The sequence below is a fragment of the Anser brachyrhynchus genome (genome assembly GCF_964034855.1).
Source record: "Anser brachyrhynchus genome assembly, chromosome: 25".
NCBI classification, from domain to species: domain Eukaryota; kingdom Metazoa; phylum Chordata; class Aves; order Anseriformes; family Anatidae; genus Anser; species Anser brachyrhynchus.
In genome coordinates this window covers 6,081,314-6,095,125 of record NC_137718.1, presented here as the reverse complement: position 1 = coordinate 6,095,125, position 13,812 = coordinate 6,081,314, and the positions used below count along the sequence as shown (strand labels likewise).

Genomic DNA, 13,812 nt, shown 5'->3' with positions numbered 1-13,812 from the left:
ATTTCCACCTTTGAAATTTGCAAAGAAAAACAGCTTTTAGTAACCTGTCTTCCATTATCTATAAGGTGGGGATCACCATGCTGTTGTTTGCACATGGCAGCTAAAAGGTTTGATTAGTCTTTGCAGAGTGCTCTCCAAATGTGAAATGCTGTGTGCATCCTTACCGTAGTGTTTGCATAAGGATTTATTGTATGAAATCAGTGCTTAGCATCCCCTGGGAAGTACCAGCTGTCTTCTGAAACGTAAGCTAAAAGGTGAAACAAAGTAAATAAAATATGTAAATGTGGCCTCATTTTATGTGGAAACATACAGTTGTGGATGTGGATACTAAAGCTAGGTTTCCTGATAGCTGCTACTTTTTCCCATGCACTAGAACTGGTTTTTAGTGTATAAAAGGTGTCAAAAGATGAGTATTCCTATTACCAATGGAATTAGGTATTCTACCTTGTTTAAGGTAGGCCACTGATCATCATTTATGATCCTAATGTTCTATCAGAATCAATTTATTTGGATTTGAACAACTGCCCTGGAGGTAACTTGTTCGCGTAGCCTTCGGAATCACTGCTTAATGCTTTCAGTTATATGCTTTTCTGTTTAAACAGTTTAATTTTCTACTGATACTGCGTGTACACGCTACAAAGAAGCCATCAAACACATGCTATTGCTGCCTCTTGATAGGTGCAATCGTATTACTTGAAGCAGCAATCAAAGTTAATAGATACTGCTAGCCATTTGTCAAACAGAAAAAATTCTTCCAACTACAGAGCTAGCTGAATGAAGTAATTATCATAAATCTAGAAAGCGAACTGAAAATAAACGGAAACAATGTACCAATGAATCTTACACATAACACCAGTTCAGATCTGAACTTTTATGAATTTACAAAGGTTGATTCAAGAACTAAGTATTAGAAGGCATCCTTTATACCTGTTGGATCTTGAGTTATAATGCAGAGTAGAAACAGAAACCAATGGTAGTTTTTATGTCCAGAATTCTGTTTTGCTAGCATCATTTAGGTGAGATTTTCAGTTCGTATTATATAGTGAGATTTTTATTGTTTGCAAAACAATTGGTTAGGTGTTTGGGGCAGAAGCTTCTCTACACTCTCCAAGGTGCTGCTGTCGCTGATGTGTTTTGTATTGTTTCCATAGGTGTATCTCTGCAGAAGTTTCAGTACAGGATCTGTTTTTCTTTCAGGTGCACTTTGTCCCCGAAGGGGGGGCAGTGGCACAAATTGTGTACAGCGATGAGCAGGACCGTCCCTCGCAGCAGGTCGTCTACACGGCGGATGGCACCTCCTACACCTCCGTGGACACCTCGGAGCACACGCTAGTTTACATCCATCCTGTGGAAGCTACGCAGGCATGTGTGGTTCTGAGCCCACCCCGTTCTGGCACCGAGAAAATGAAGTGATCTTGAGATTAAAGCCAATTCCCAGCCAAGTGATACGACTGGAAAATAGCAGGCAGTTGTTCTTAATGCTTTTATCTGCCTGTTGCTGAACAGGGACTTCATGCTGTTCGCTTCAGTCTGATGTGCAAATGTGGTAATCAAAGGATGTTGAGGCTATGAATTGTGAAATGCTTGTTATTTCACTAAAGATGGACGAGATGGTAATTAAATCAAAGGTGTTTTCCAAAACACCGATAATCTCTTCAGAAATTCTGCCTCTGCAGTGCTCAGTAAAAAGCTGAGAGATCTGTGTGTCTTCTGGAAGAAGAGTCCTTGTTTTGCATAGTGCAGCTTTAATAATTGATTGCAACATTAACAGCCTTGCTTTTTTGCAGAGGATCTCAGTGTATTCAATCGAATTTTGTAGTTTCTCTTCAGAGAAGTTGTTGAGTGCATAGGCCTAGGTTTTTTCTTCATAATTAGTTTAAATACTAAAGAGCTTTTTTCCCCTCTGACAGCATGCATTTATATGGAGTTCATATAGTGTGCATCTGTACCTCTGTGTGGACAGATTAAAGCAAAACAAAACAAAAACACAAATAGACATGCTTCATCAAGAGTGTTTTATGTTCTTTGACAGAATAGACTAGTAGTGCCACGAAGTGCATGTACTTGACACCAGCAGCGCTGGCATAGCCTCGTGTGGCGTGGTCTTTCTCTTGTGCAGTCCTTAGCTATTACATAAAAACAATTCTTGCATGGTGGGATGTTTTGAGAGGATGAGGTATTGTGAGAGGATGTCTCCCAGTAAGTTACTGACCAGGTGACTCCAGAACTCTTTGAGTATTATCACCTTGTCTAAATTAAAAATGGACTGTAGTAATAAGACACTGCCATGCAATTGGGATGAAATCATCAAAAAGCAACAAGGGAATTCTTCTTATATTTTCTTATATCATTATATATTCTTTATTTTATTGGTGCCAGACTGCTTCAAGCTTTAGTATTTTGAATGTTGGCAAAACAAGCAAGGCTGACCACTGTCAGTGCATAGTTTTCCTCCAAGTTTTGCTCTTCCTAGATGGAAGCTCTCCCACCAGGGCTGTTCTTGCAGACTACCATAGGAATATTGGTGTTGCCATGTCTTTTATGAAATAAAACCCAACACCCTAGCCATAGCAAATTCACATGGAGGATGTGCCTGATATCTGCGTGCTCTCTTTTGAAGAGCTCTGTTGTGATTGCGGAAAGATAAAGTTAAGAGTTATCTTCTGTCCTGCCCTCAGTATTATTTAGCTTTCACACAGCATTTCATCCTGTAGAATTTATCAAATCATCAATTGACAAAGTGATTTCTGTGTTTTAAAATAAATCACATGAAGCATTTTGGATATATAGATGAGAAGTGCAACATAAATGTGATACTGTTTTTCAGGAGCAGTACCCAATTTCAGTTTAACTTCTGTGCGTGTAGATTCACATGGTTAAGATTAATTCATCTGCTGTGTTAAAATCTAGCAAAGGAGTTATTCTTACATGGATCATTTCTTGGTGTCAGGGTGATATTTGTGTGAGGTGGGAGTAAACAACCCCGAGGCCAATTTGATAAGCCTTTTTCACTTTGTCTAGACTCTGTTTACAGATCCGTCCCAAGTGGCTTACGTCCAACAGGATGCCACTACACAGCAGGTAAGAAAGACATCATTTTCTCTGGCCCTGGAACTGTAAGGAAACTGGTACAGAAGGTACAGGGACATTGTTGTGGTGATAGAGCATAATGAGCTCTCTCTCTGGATTTGTCGAATGGCAGTCTTCAGCCATTGACAGTCGTCTGAGTGATCATGAGCAAGAAGTGCATGTTAACAAGCTGCTATTATCTTGACTTCTTTGTGCATGAATGTCAATGAAAAGATAAGAGAATTTGAATTTAATTTTTAATTCTTGTTCAGCAAAAATACAAATTTACTGCCCCAGATCTCATGAAAAATCTTTCAACAGTGTTGCTTTAAATAAGTCGACAGACTGATGCAGCTGACTTTATTTTAATGTCATTCTGGGAAGACTGTGTTTGTGGTTGTCCTCATGCAGATTCTGATCCAAAAGCCTAAATGTTCATTAAAGGCTTTCAAGGGATAGAAGTTGGTCTTGATTCAAGTTTCAGATCTACCAGAAACTTCACAGGAAAATAACCATGAAACCTGAAGAAATTCAATTACTGGTTCCCTTATCTTACCAGGGCATCCCAGGCGTTCTGTCTGATGTGTATGCCAGTATGAAGTAGACTGGGAGCAGAACAAAACTGGAGGCTTTGCTTATAAAGTTTTGATGATACAAAGGTTTTGATGACTTTTTTTTTTTCATTCAGTATGGGTATGAGAGTTTTGTTGTTATTTTTTACTATTATCTTTGGAGACTGCATTGTGGTGGTCAGGTGTAGGTATTTGCAGTTCTAGATTTCGAGTTCAAATTCTACTCTTTTCATAGAGACTTAAAATCATTACTGCTTGTTGACTTTTTAATGGCATGTGTGAATCAAAGTGTTAGGTCTGAATCATTACCATATTACTAATGCTATCATTAAAATGTGTACTTATTGGCAGTCTTGGGGCAGAGTAAAGGGTTGAATGTGCATTGAAAATCAAGTTTCTTCTTGCGAAAAGGAAGCGGCCTAAACTGAGGCACAAGCAGGAAACTGAATGACTCAATAAAGGTGTTAGCTGTTTTCTTCCTGTTCTCTCAACATATTTGAAGGTGTTGTTTTGGATTTTTTTACCACATCATTCTCCTGTTATAAGGAAGCCAAAAAATGCTATCTGATTGTCTCAAAGCTTATTCAACAAGCTTTATCAGTAAATATATGATCAAATTGGAAGGACAGAATACTTACGTGCAGTGTAAATGGCATTCTGACAGCAGAGGATATGAGCTGTTGCTGTAATGTGTTGAGTATCAAGGGCGTAAATACCTGTCCGTGTGTCCTCAGCCTGTCTTCCCTTCCAACCCCATGACAGCAGCCCCAGCAGCGTGGTCTCGTGGCAGTTACTGCCTTTGCAGGTGTTTTTACATCAGCATTTCGTGCAGGACATCCCTGAACTAATGACAAAGCTTAAAATAATAATTAAAGCCCCTCTTGTCTCTGAAAAAAATTTACTTTAAAAAGAAAGGGAAAGGTGGTGGGTTTTTTTGGTGCTTTTTTGTATGCTTATATTGCTTGCAGTGTCTGGAAGTGACATGGAAATGAAAGTAGAGATGTTTGAAGGGTGATTAGTAGAAAGAAATGCTAATATATGGTACAAATAGACATAAGCTTGTATGAACTTCTCATTGCTGGCAGACCTGGAGGTGTGCTATTGAGTAATGGTGACTTTTCTGTTGCCACTTGGCATCAAAAATGTCAATAGCAGACAGTCAGGGTCAGCCGTTGTCCTGGAGGTTTCCTGTTCACTTTCACATGCTTCCCTGAAGTCTTTTTTTTTTTTCTGCAGATTTTTGAGCAGTTTCATAAATTACTTTTAATATATCTTTAGCAACTAGATTTAAGTTTTAAAACTGTCTACCTATGTTATGGATTTTCTTGTCTGTTCCTTTACTGTTGGCATACTTCACTGTTCTCAGTTATTGATATTTATTAAACACTCTGTAGAGGGACAGGACCTTTAATTTTTGCGTAAAAGCTGTTTAAAAGTCAGAGACACAAACTAGTAGCCACGTAATGTCAGCTGTAGAGAAGGATGAAAAATCATGCAGGATAACCGTGCAAGTGGCTGTATAGATAAGCAAGACACAAAAGACAGGGGAGGTGATTCTTAGGATCTTAATTCTGATTTGTTTTTTATCACTGGATGGGAGCAGTATGTGAGTAGTATGCAAGAATTTCTTACTACATATATAAATGAGTGCAAAAACAACTCAAAAAGTATGGTGTGACCGAATAATGTAATAAATAATTGTTGGAATCCTCTCACTTTGGAGTGCTTGAACTTCCAACAAGGTCTATGCACCATTTTGTTTTATAATGGGTCTTGGTTTGCTTGAGAAGAAGAAATACAGGCAAAATCAGGAGAAGATGCTTCTTCAAATTTACTTTCTTCCTTTTTCCTTTTCTCTGGAAAAATAAGATGGAGATGGAAAAAGAAAACAAAGACTTGACTCAGTGGTTTTACCGAGAGCCAAAGAGCTCATCACGTTTGGTTTTAGTCAGCTTGAATTCCAGGCTGGATGGCACTTTAATTTAAAGCCAGGAGTGGGACATAAGAAACCCAAAAGCTGCAAAGCCTAGATGGAGTTTTGGCGCTTTTCTCTTTGTCCCTGGCTTTTCAGGCTTTGTGCAAATCCGTCATCCCTGCTACCAACATCATTAAAATGCTGCAGTTTTTGACCTAACGTAGGACTTCAGGGAGCTTTGCATGCAGGGCACTGCCCATATATAAGTGACTGATGGAAATGATGCAGTGCTAAAATGAGTGCCTATAATTTTAGGTAACTGTGCTCTTGCCTGCTGCTGCTCAGAGCATGAATCCCACCAACCTGTCTGTGCTTGGCAGCGTTGCTGAATCCCCCCAGCAAATGGCTCTGGAGCAGGGTCAACAAGCAGATAGAGTAAGTCGCCAGGCACCCTTTTCTTTTCAATGTGAAAGTACGCTGATTTCGTTGCTCCATTGTCTCAGGTGGTGAACCGTGTCTGAGCGATATGGGAGGAGATACAAAAAAAAGCTGTAGCACAGATTTGTGCTGTCTTCCATCATCTCACCGTGGAATGTGTGGGGATTTTTAGGAGAGATCATGTACCTAATATACAGAGAAACCTGTTCTACAGATTGTCCTGTCTTGAGCAACCACCTTAAAATACTCTTCTCAGCTTTGAAAAACACAGTTAACAGAAGGTGTAGCTCTGGCTGTCGCATAGGACCGGCATCCACTGGGTCTTTTTGCCAGTCTCTTAAGACAGCTTTACTGTGTGTGGTGTTTCTTGTTCTACACCTGAGAAACCTCTGTGGGTGATGGATATTCTGTGCAATGCACACCAGTTGTTTTTTAACTTTTTTTTGTAGGGAAAGCAAAGGAAAATCTTCTTTAAAAATAGTGAGAGAATACAATGCCCTTAAACGTCTTCCATGTCTCATAGATTATATCTAGTCCTGGTGTTATCTCCTCCCTTATTGATCTTTACATGTGTGCTCTGGGGATTGTTTTCGTTTGATTGTACGATAGGAGAGAAAAGATCATGTGCCAAAGTACAGGACTCTCCAACTCGTACAAAAGAAGCTAAAATACAGCTTTAGGCTCTGGATAATTTCCACAGAGCCTGGACTTTGTTTAATTGCTGGAAACCTTCCACGAACCGTCCAGAAACTTCTCGCTTTGGTTTCTTCTCCCTTGAAGTCAGCCCTTGTGCCAGGGTTGAATTAGGCAGTGACAGAGCTGTCCTGGGTGAGAGTGTCAGCAGCAGGGGTGTGAAACATCCCTCGGCAGTCATTTGTTAGGTAGCTTCGCTTCCCTTCCTCCTCCCGCTACCAAAGGAAGCAGAAAGGGTAGACTAGCAAGAGCCTTCATTGCTTGTCCTTGTAAGAGTGTTTTTCCTTGTGAACCGGTTTTGACTTCTTGTTGTGACTTCTGTCCTCAGGCATCGTTACCGGTGCACAACCAGGTGTTACCTCCTATGGAGGCGGTGGATGGTTCTGACCCTTTGGCACCTCTGCAGAATCAGATGGGAAGGATGGAAACGAAAGAGGAAGATGACGAGGATGATGATGAGGATGAAGACGGGGAAGACACTGACATGGATGAATGGGATCCAGATCCACCTCGACCCTTTGATCCCAATGATCTGTGTAAGCATGTGAAGCAGTGTGTAGTGTATCAGCCGCCCTTCCCCTTTCTGTTTTCTGCTTTCACCAGCCCTCTAATAAATGGAGTCAAAGACCATTCAGACTTTTGCAGTAATAACTAAAGTCCTTTATATCCGGAAATGTATGTTCATATTCAGTTGTCACGCTTAAAAGACAAGATTTTTGTCTTAGGTGGAAACTGTGAACTGCTTTGTTCTTTATTTTGTGGGAGGCTGGCCTGCGTGTTTTAAAACGTAGACAAACCGTTGGAATAAACATTCCCACAGCTGAGCCAAAGATGCTCAGAGAGATAAGACCATAAGGTGCGTGAGTGTCCACCTGACAGTCGTGTCCTCTCTGTGTTACAGGGTGTGAAGAGTGTAATAATGCGCATCCCTCGGTGTGTCCGAAACATGGACCTCTGCATCCAATCCCAAACCGGCCTGTGCTGACTAGGGCAAGAGCCAGCCTCCCCTTGGTGCTCTATATAGACAGGTTTTTGGGAGGCGTGTTCTCCAAACGGCGTATCCCCAAACGCACACAGTTTGGACCTGTGGAAGGACCTCTGGTTAGACAAACTGAACTCAAAGACTGCTATATCCACCTGAAGGTAAGGGGGTGTGTGAGGAGGAGGGAGGAATTTGTGTTTAAACTTCGATTTCCATGGATTTGAACCTGTGGCTCTGATGGGCTCAGTTAGTTCTCCAGAGATGTTCTCTTACTTCATCTCTGAATGTAATTCAGAAGCATCCAGCTTGCTTTGCTCCAAGTCTGCTCTGCTGTCCAGGGAGACACAACAACCGTGGTGAATATTCCGGCATCATGGTGTTGTGATGTACGGTACTCATAATATGAAATACGAAATGCTGTGAATCACTCTCACATAGGCTGAAGCAGCATCTGGACATAAAAATAGCAGTAGACAAAAATAGTCTTGAGGATGTTTTGCAGCCATTTTGCATCATGCCGTAACTTAAGTTAAAAATATTTTTTTCTTCCCTTTTCCCTCCTTCCTCCCACAGGATGTGGGGGAGAAGAGATTTTCTCTCTCCTACTCCCCTTGCCAAGTCTATTGGCATGAGGTAAATGGATTTAACTAACTTCTAGCCATGTATTTACTGGCTTGATTATAGGAGTTAGTCCATTGCTTGCAGGAGATAAGGTCCACAGTCTTAAGAGCGCTACTCTCCGTGGTGGTCAGTGTCCAACGAGGACCACAGGCAGATTCGGTAACCAAACAAAAGTTCATCTAAAGAAGTGCTTCTTCCAGCTTGATGCATTGCGAGTCAGGGAATAAAGGGAGAAGTGGGTGAGTCAGATAGAAACATCTGACAGCAGATGCCTTATAGCCTACTGAAGCTTCAGCTTCTTGTGCCTCAGTTATAGTCGTACATCAAGTACTGTGCATGACCCTTTTAATGAATGCTTCTTGCTCATGAAAGCCATGGAAGGGTGCGCTGTGCCTCTCTAGTTAAATCATTACCCGTTTTAAAGTATTTTCCTGTGTGCTGCCTGTTTCTGGATCCCCATTAGTAAAGAGAAAATCTATGCCTTCATCGCTTTCCTAATGTAAAAGTTGTGTAGTCATAGTAGCGTTTTTTTGAAACTCAAAATCTTTTGAACCTGCTGCCAGAAAGTTAGTCATATGTAATGGGATTTTATTACAGGTGTCTCTTGATAAGGGTGACAGAAAAGACAGAGATTTGCAAGAGGACCTGTGGTTTGAACTTTCTAGTGAGGCTCTTTGTAACTGGATGATGTTTGTGCGTCCAGCTCAAAACCATTTGGAGCAGAACCTGGTTGCGTATCAGTACGGCCACCATATTTATTACACAACCATTAAAAATGTGGAGCCCAAACAGGAACTCAAGGTATGGCATTGCTCATGTTTTGAGACTTATTTTTCTACTGATGTAGCAACTCTGAGATTGATTCCCTAATAAATGTACTTCCAAGTGTCAGAAATGATTGCTGTTAATAGTTGGAGCAATTTTTTAGGTCTTTTTCCTCTGATAAAGCACATGCTGGCCTGAATCAAATGCCACTGAAGTCAGTAGTCAGCCACTTATGGATTTTAAATGAGCTTTGGCTCAGATATAAAATGAGGAAGCTTAAAATAAGAGTATGTAAATGATTTGCTTGTCACTGTCATGCTTTACACTGCATATATTTTGCTGATGCAATCTAATTTTTATTACAGTAGTCTTATTCTTTTTAGTTCTGGATGCCCTTTCCAGTTAGTCCTATGTGCCCTTGACATGTTTTCTGGTGCCTTAAGTGAATGTGGTCTTTCACTTTACCTGGCTTTCCTGGAACTTTTGAAACTTTGCATGTGGAAAATGATAATGGATGTTGTGACTTCCCTGTGAGTTACTTTTTGTTCCCTCTAAAAATGTATTGATTACTTTCAGCTCAAAGCAGCATGGCTGGTTTAGATGGCCTTCGTTTTTAACATCCAGGGAACTGGAGCAGGGGGGTGGGAGGGGAGGAACAGAATTAAAAAAAAAAAAAAAAAAGTAGCAGAAAATTATTGGAATTTACGTACAAGAAAAAAACATTTGAAGAACAACAATTTAACAAAAAAAAAGTTTTGAACAGACATAGCTATACCACAAGCCTGGTTACACACTTGTTGCTGATTTTTTTTTTTTTTAAGAGTAGGATCTGTTTTCCTCCCCTGAAATCAGTCTTCAATTTGTTTAAACTGAATCACTAGGAACCTTGTTTATCCATTTTAAGCATCATTTTTCAACTGTTCTTTAATCAATTTGAAATCAGACCTTAATTAAATCTGTACAGACCTGCCTGTAGAAGCACCATTTTTCTTGCTCCATGTGTTAGTAATGTCTTTTGGGGTAAAATCAGTTTGATAATTGGCAGCAAATTACCCAAGCTGTACAGTGTGTTTTCCTCGCTAAGTGGATATAAGGCATCGATACAAATTCAGTCCAAAGATCGAACTAGGAGGATCAGGCAGTTAAAGTTGTGGAAACTTGTGCATTGCACGTCAGGTGAGTAGTTTAGGAGCTCCAGGCTTCCACCTTTGTCCGGCTGGTGAGGTGGCTGCGAAGTAACACACACCTGCTGAGTGAGTCTTCGAAGGGGTTAGAAGTGTTGCTCTCACCGCTGCTGTGAAAACACCCGTGGCCCACTCCAAGCTTAAACTTGCCCAGGTTTCTCATGCTGAAAACCTGTTAATGCCTTCTTGAAGATATCTCTTTCAAAATTGAGTTTTTGTAATAAAACAGTAAGATAAGACGAGAAATGGTGCAAAAATTCTTAGTTAAATGTAACTATCTGATTTTAGGCTCCAGTAACCTTTGTCTTTCTCCCTTGTGTTGGTCTCTGCTAAAAGTGTTCCCCAAATCGCTCTTAAAATGCAAGTGGGTCCAGCCTGCTGCACTTTGGCAGCCAGTCCTCTGCTCTGGGAAGCAGGACCGTATTGCTCCAGTCTTCTGGAAGTGGAGGAACACTTTACATGAGTCTCTGCAGACCGTGCTGCCTGTTGTCTGTGTGTAAAGAGAGCAGAAAAGAAATGGGACATCCCCTCAATTTAGAACTGCTCCATTCCTCGTGGTAGAACTGCCCTCTCAAGTTGTAGTGCCTTGCTGGCATCCGTGCTTTACAGTCATACAGTCAGATCCAAAGAGATTAATCCCATTTCCTTTAGAACTACTGGTAGCCATGTGTGAGATTAACATTCATATTAGGAGGCTATACCTTAAAATTAAATGGATATGCTTTCTAAGCAAAGCTCTTCTATTCGTCAGCAGGGGTATATTGATCTCAACAGGCTTTATTATCGAGAATGAAATGAGCAATAAGAATAAGAGTTGAGGTGAATAAAGTAAATGTGTTGCCTAAAAAATGTTGACAAACACATTCCTCTTAGTTCTCGTTCCGTCTAAGAAAGTGTTACGTTACCTTGGATTTCCTGCTGCAGGTGTGGTACGCTGCCTCGTACGCAGAATTTGTGAACCAGAAGATCCATGACATATCTGAGGAGGAAAGGAAGGGTAATAGGCTTTTCTGCTTTCTGTGTTTCGGGTGTAATGGTGCTTGGGTGTTGCATTTCTCGGTTTCAAGTACAGGGCCTATATGCTGCTGGAAAGAAGTGTGTTTCTGTGCTACTGCTTTAGATTGAGAAATTTCTGTTGACCTCACCTAGCTTATACCAGAGCCACACAGTCCTGTAGGTGCTCTTCCACGCAAGGGTTTGCTTCAAAATCTTCTTGAATTTCAAGCAGTGTATGGAGTCCATGTGAATTTTCCCCAGTGACCTTTTTATATTTCTACAATGAGCTGCAATCATATCACAGTGCAGGGGGGATAAAAGCAAAGCTAAATGGAGTTGTGCTGGGTATTCTGCAGTCTGTCTTACCTTCAGGGGAGAAATATGGCCCACAGAGGATAGAAATGCTTGGGAAAAAAAATGAAGCATTTAATTGGTGGTGACTGAAATGCTGTTATTGACATTTCCGATGGAATATAGTTCTCAGAGAGCAAGAGAAGAACTGGCCGTGTTATGAGTGCAACCGTCGCTTCATGAGCTCGGAGCAACTCCAGCAGCACCTTAACTCCCATGATGAGAAGCTGGACTTCTTCAGCAGGTACTGAAAGCTTTAGCTTTGTCTTTATATCACTGTGGTGCTTCCCAAAATTTGCAGAAGGAAGGGGTTTTGCCCTACAGATCTTACTAACCAACTTGGGGACACATGAGAGAATGGCTCAGCACCAGAAGGTGAGAATATGGCACCAGGAAGCTGACTGGTGTAAGGGGCTTCAGAAAAGAAATAGTGTGAAGAAAATAAATACCCCCATTGAAATTGGTGAGTTTTCTGGGTTTTGTTTTTTTCCCCAGACTTAAACTGCAGTATTTCATTCTAACTAGTGAAATACTGATGCTTCTCCGATGTACCCAGATGCAGAGCTCAGAGAGTGAGACCTCTAGTGCTTTGGCTCCCCACTGAGCTGAGAAGATAGTTACCCCAACCTATTAAAAGCTGAATCTAGAAACATCTTTCAGGGAGAAAGAGACATCGGTTCCTTCTTTTTCCTGAAACTTAGCAAGTGGCTGCTTTTTTTGTTGTTGCTTTTGTTTTCCTTTACACAACGTTGTTCCCTTCAGCTTACTGCCTGACATCAGTGGCCAAGTGCCTTTTTGGGGAGGGATGTTATGGCTTCAGGTTTTAAATTGGTTTCTTTGTGCACTTGTTCCATCTACCTGAAAGTGCTTTTCAGCACACTGTACACTGGGGTGTTGAAGTAGGAGAGTTGCCATGGCTGAGGACTTGCTAGAAGGCAGTAGTCCTTTCGGTCCCACAATTTTAATGTGTTCTGGGCTTTGATTTCTCAGAGTGCAACATAAATAAGTACCAACCGATGCACTTTTTTTTGCCAGAATTTCTTCAAGTTTTGTTATTTACTGCAGGCCATTGTTACTGAGTTGAATGGGTGAATAACAGTTGCTGAGAAAGAATGAATAAAATGAGTGGGGATTCCAAATTCATCTCTTTTTGTCTCTAACCTGGAGCACAATGTGTTCTGCAGAGCAAGGGGCAGAGGTCGTGGGCGAGGAAAGAGGAGGTTTGGACCAGGCAGACGCCCAGGGCGCCCTCCCAAATTCATGCGTATGGAAGTAACCAGTGAAAACGGAGAAAAGTGTGAAGAAGGAACACAGGTATATTTGGGGGATGGAGAGGAGGAGAAAAAAAAGATACCGTGGGTTATAAACTTCCAACGAGAAAAACTAGGGCATCGTTGAGGGTGTACTGCTTTATCCCCATGTAAATCTTGTTTTTTCTAGCTGTGATTCTTTGCCAGGGGAACATGCCACTTTCCATCTCTGAAGTTTGTAAAACCTCTTCCATTTCTACAGCAACTTTTATCCCAAAGCACTTAGCAGTGAGATAGGTTATTGCGGCTGTTTAGCAGCATCACAGAAGTAATTTAGACAATAAAACTGTAATGGGAATTTAGGTTCACATTTGTCCTTTCTGGAACATGAAGTCAGAGTCTGCTCTTATAACTGTTGCTGGTAGAATTAAATCAGTTTGAGCTATGATTCTTTATAATGTTTTAATATTAACAAAAGGTCCTTCTGTAGGCATAGTTACTGCAAAAAGTTCTTTTACAATAAGTTGGTTATAGTTGGTTTTGGCTGCTGGTTATATTCTGTAGGGACCTAATGCGATGCACGGATGTAAGTAAAATGCTAAAGTCTGTCTAATGCTGACCAGGCTTAGGGTTACCACCAAGTCCTTTTATGAAAGGTGTCACAAGGAATCAATGGCTCAGTTTTATGACTTAGCTGAAAGCTGATAACCGGAGTGGTAATTTTCCTCTGGCATCTCGCTAGGTCATGGTTCAGTGCTGCCTCAGAGGAAGGAATGTATACATTGCCTGTGAGTGCCTGCTGTTTGTTTTTTGAGCATGCAGTATTGCCCTAAATTTGACATTAAATGCAGACAGTTGCAGACGACATCACCCTCTTTGCAAATTGAACCACAAATCAGCTCCATTTAGGCAAGTAAACATAATGCTGCGTTGTAACTCTTCTCTCCAGAGAGACGAGGCTTATTGGGCACGGTCC

The 13,812-nt window shown here is 41.1% G+C and overlaps 1 protein-coding gene across 11 annotated transcripts in view; it reads left to right on the top strand.

The window, feature by feature from the left end:
• Nucleotides 1-13,812, top strand: part of PRDM10 (PR/SET domain 10) — a 44,834-nt gene that overhangs the window by 9,856 nt on the left and 21,166 nt on the right. For 9 of the 11 annotated variants that reach the window (XM_080567965.1, XM_080567964.1, XM_080567960.1 and 6 more), the window contains 9 exons: nt 1,198-1,362; nt 3,022-3,081; nt 5,872-5,991; nt 7,016-7,223; nt 7,589-7,830; nt 8,888-9,091; nt 11,164-11,236; nt 11,713-11,830; nt 12,771-12,900. In XM_080567965.1, coding sequence (XP_080424091.1) covers nt 1,198-1,362; nt 3,022-3,081; nt 5,872-5,991; nt 7,016-7,223; nt 7,589-7,830; nt 8,888-9,091; nt 11,164-11,236; nt 11,713-11,830; nt 12,771-12,900 — 1,320 coding nt within the window. Of the gene's footprint in view, nt 1-1,197; nt 1,363-1,413; nt 3,082-5,871; nt 5,992-7,015; nt 7,224-7,588; nt 7,831-8,887; nt 9,092-11,163; nt 11,237-11,712; nt 11,831-12,770; nt 12,901-13,812 lie in introns of those variants that run through there. The other 2 variants (XM_080567957.1, XM_080567958.1) reach the window with 2 other exon arrangements.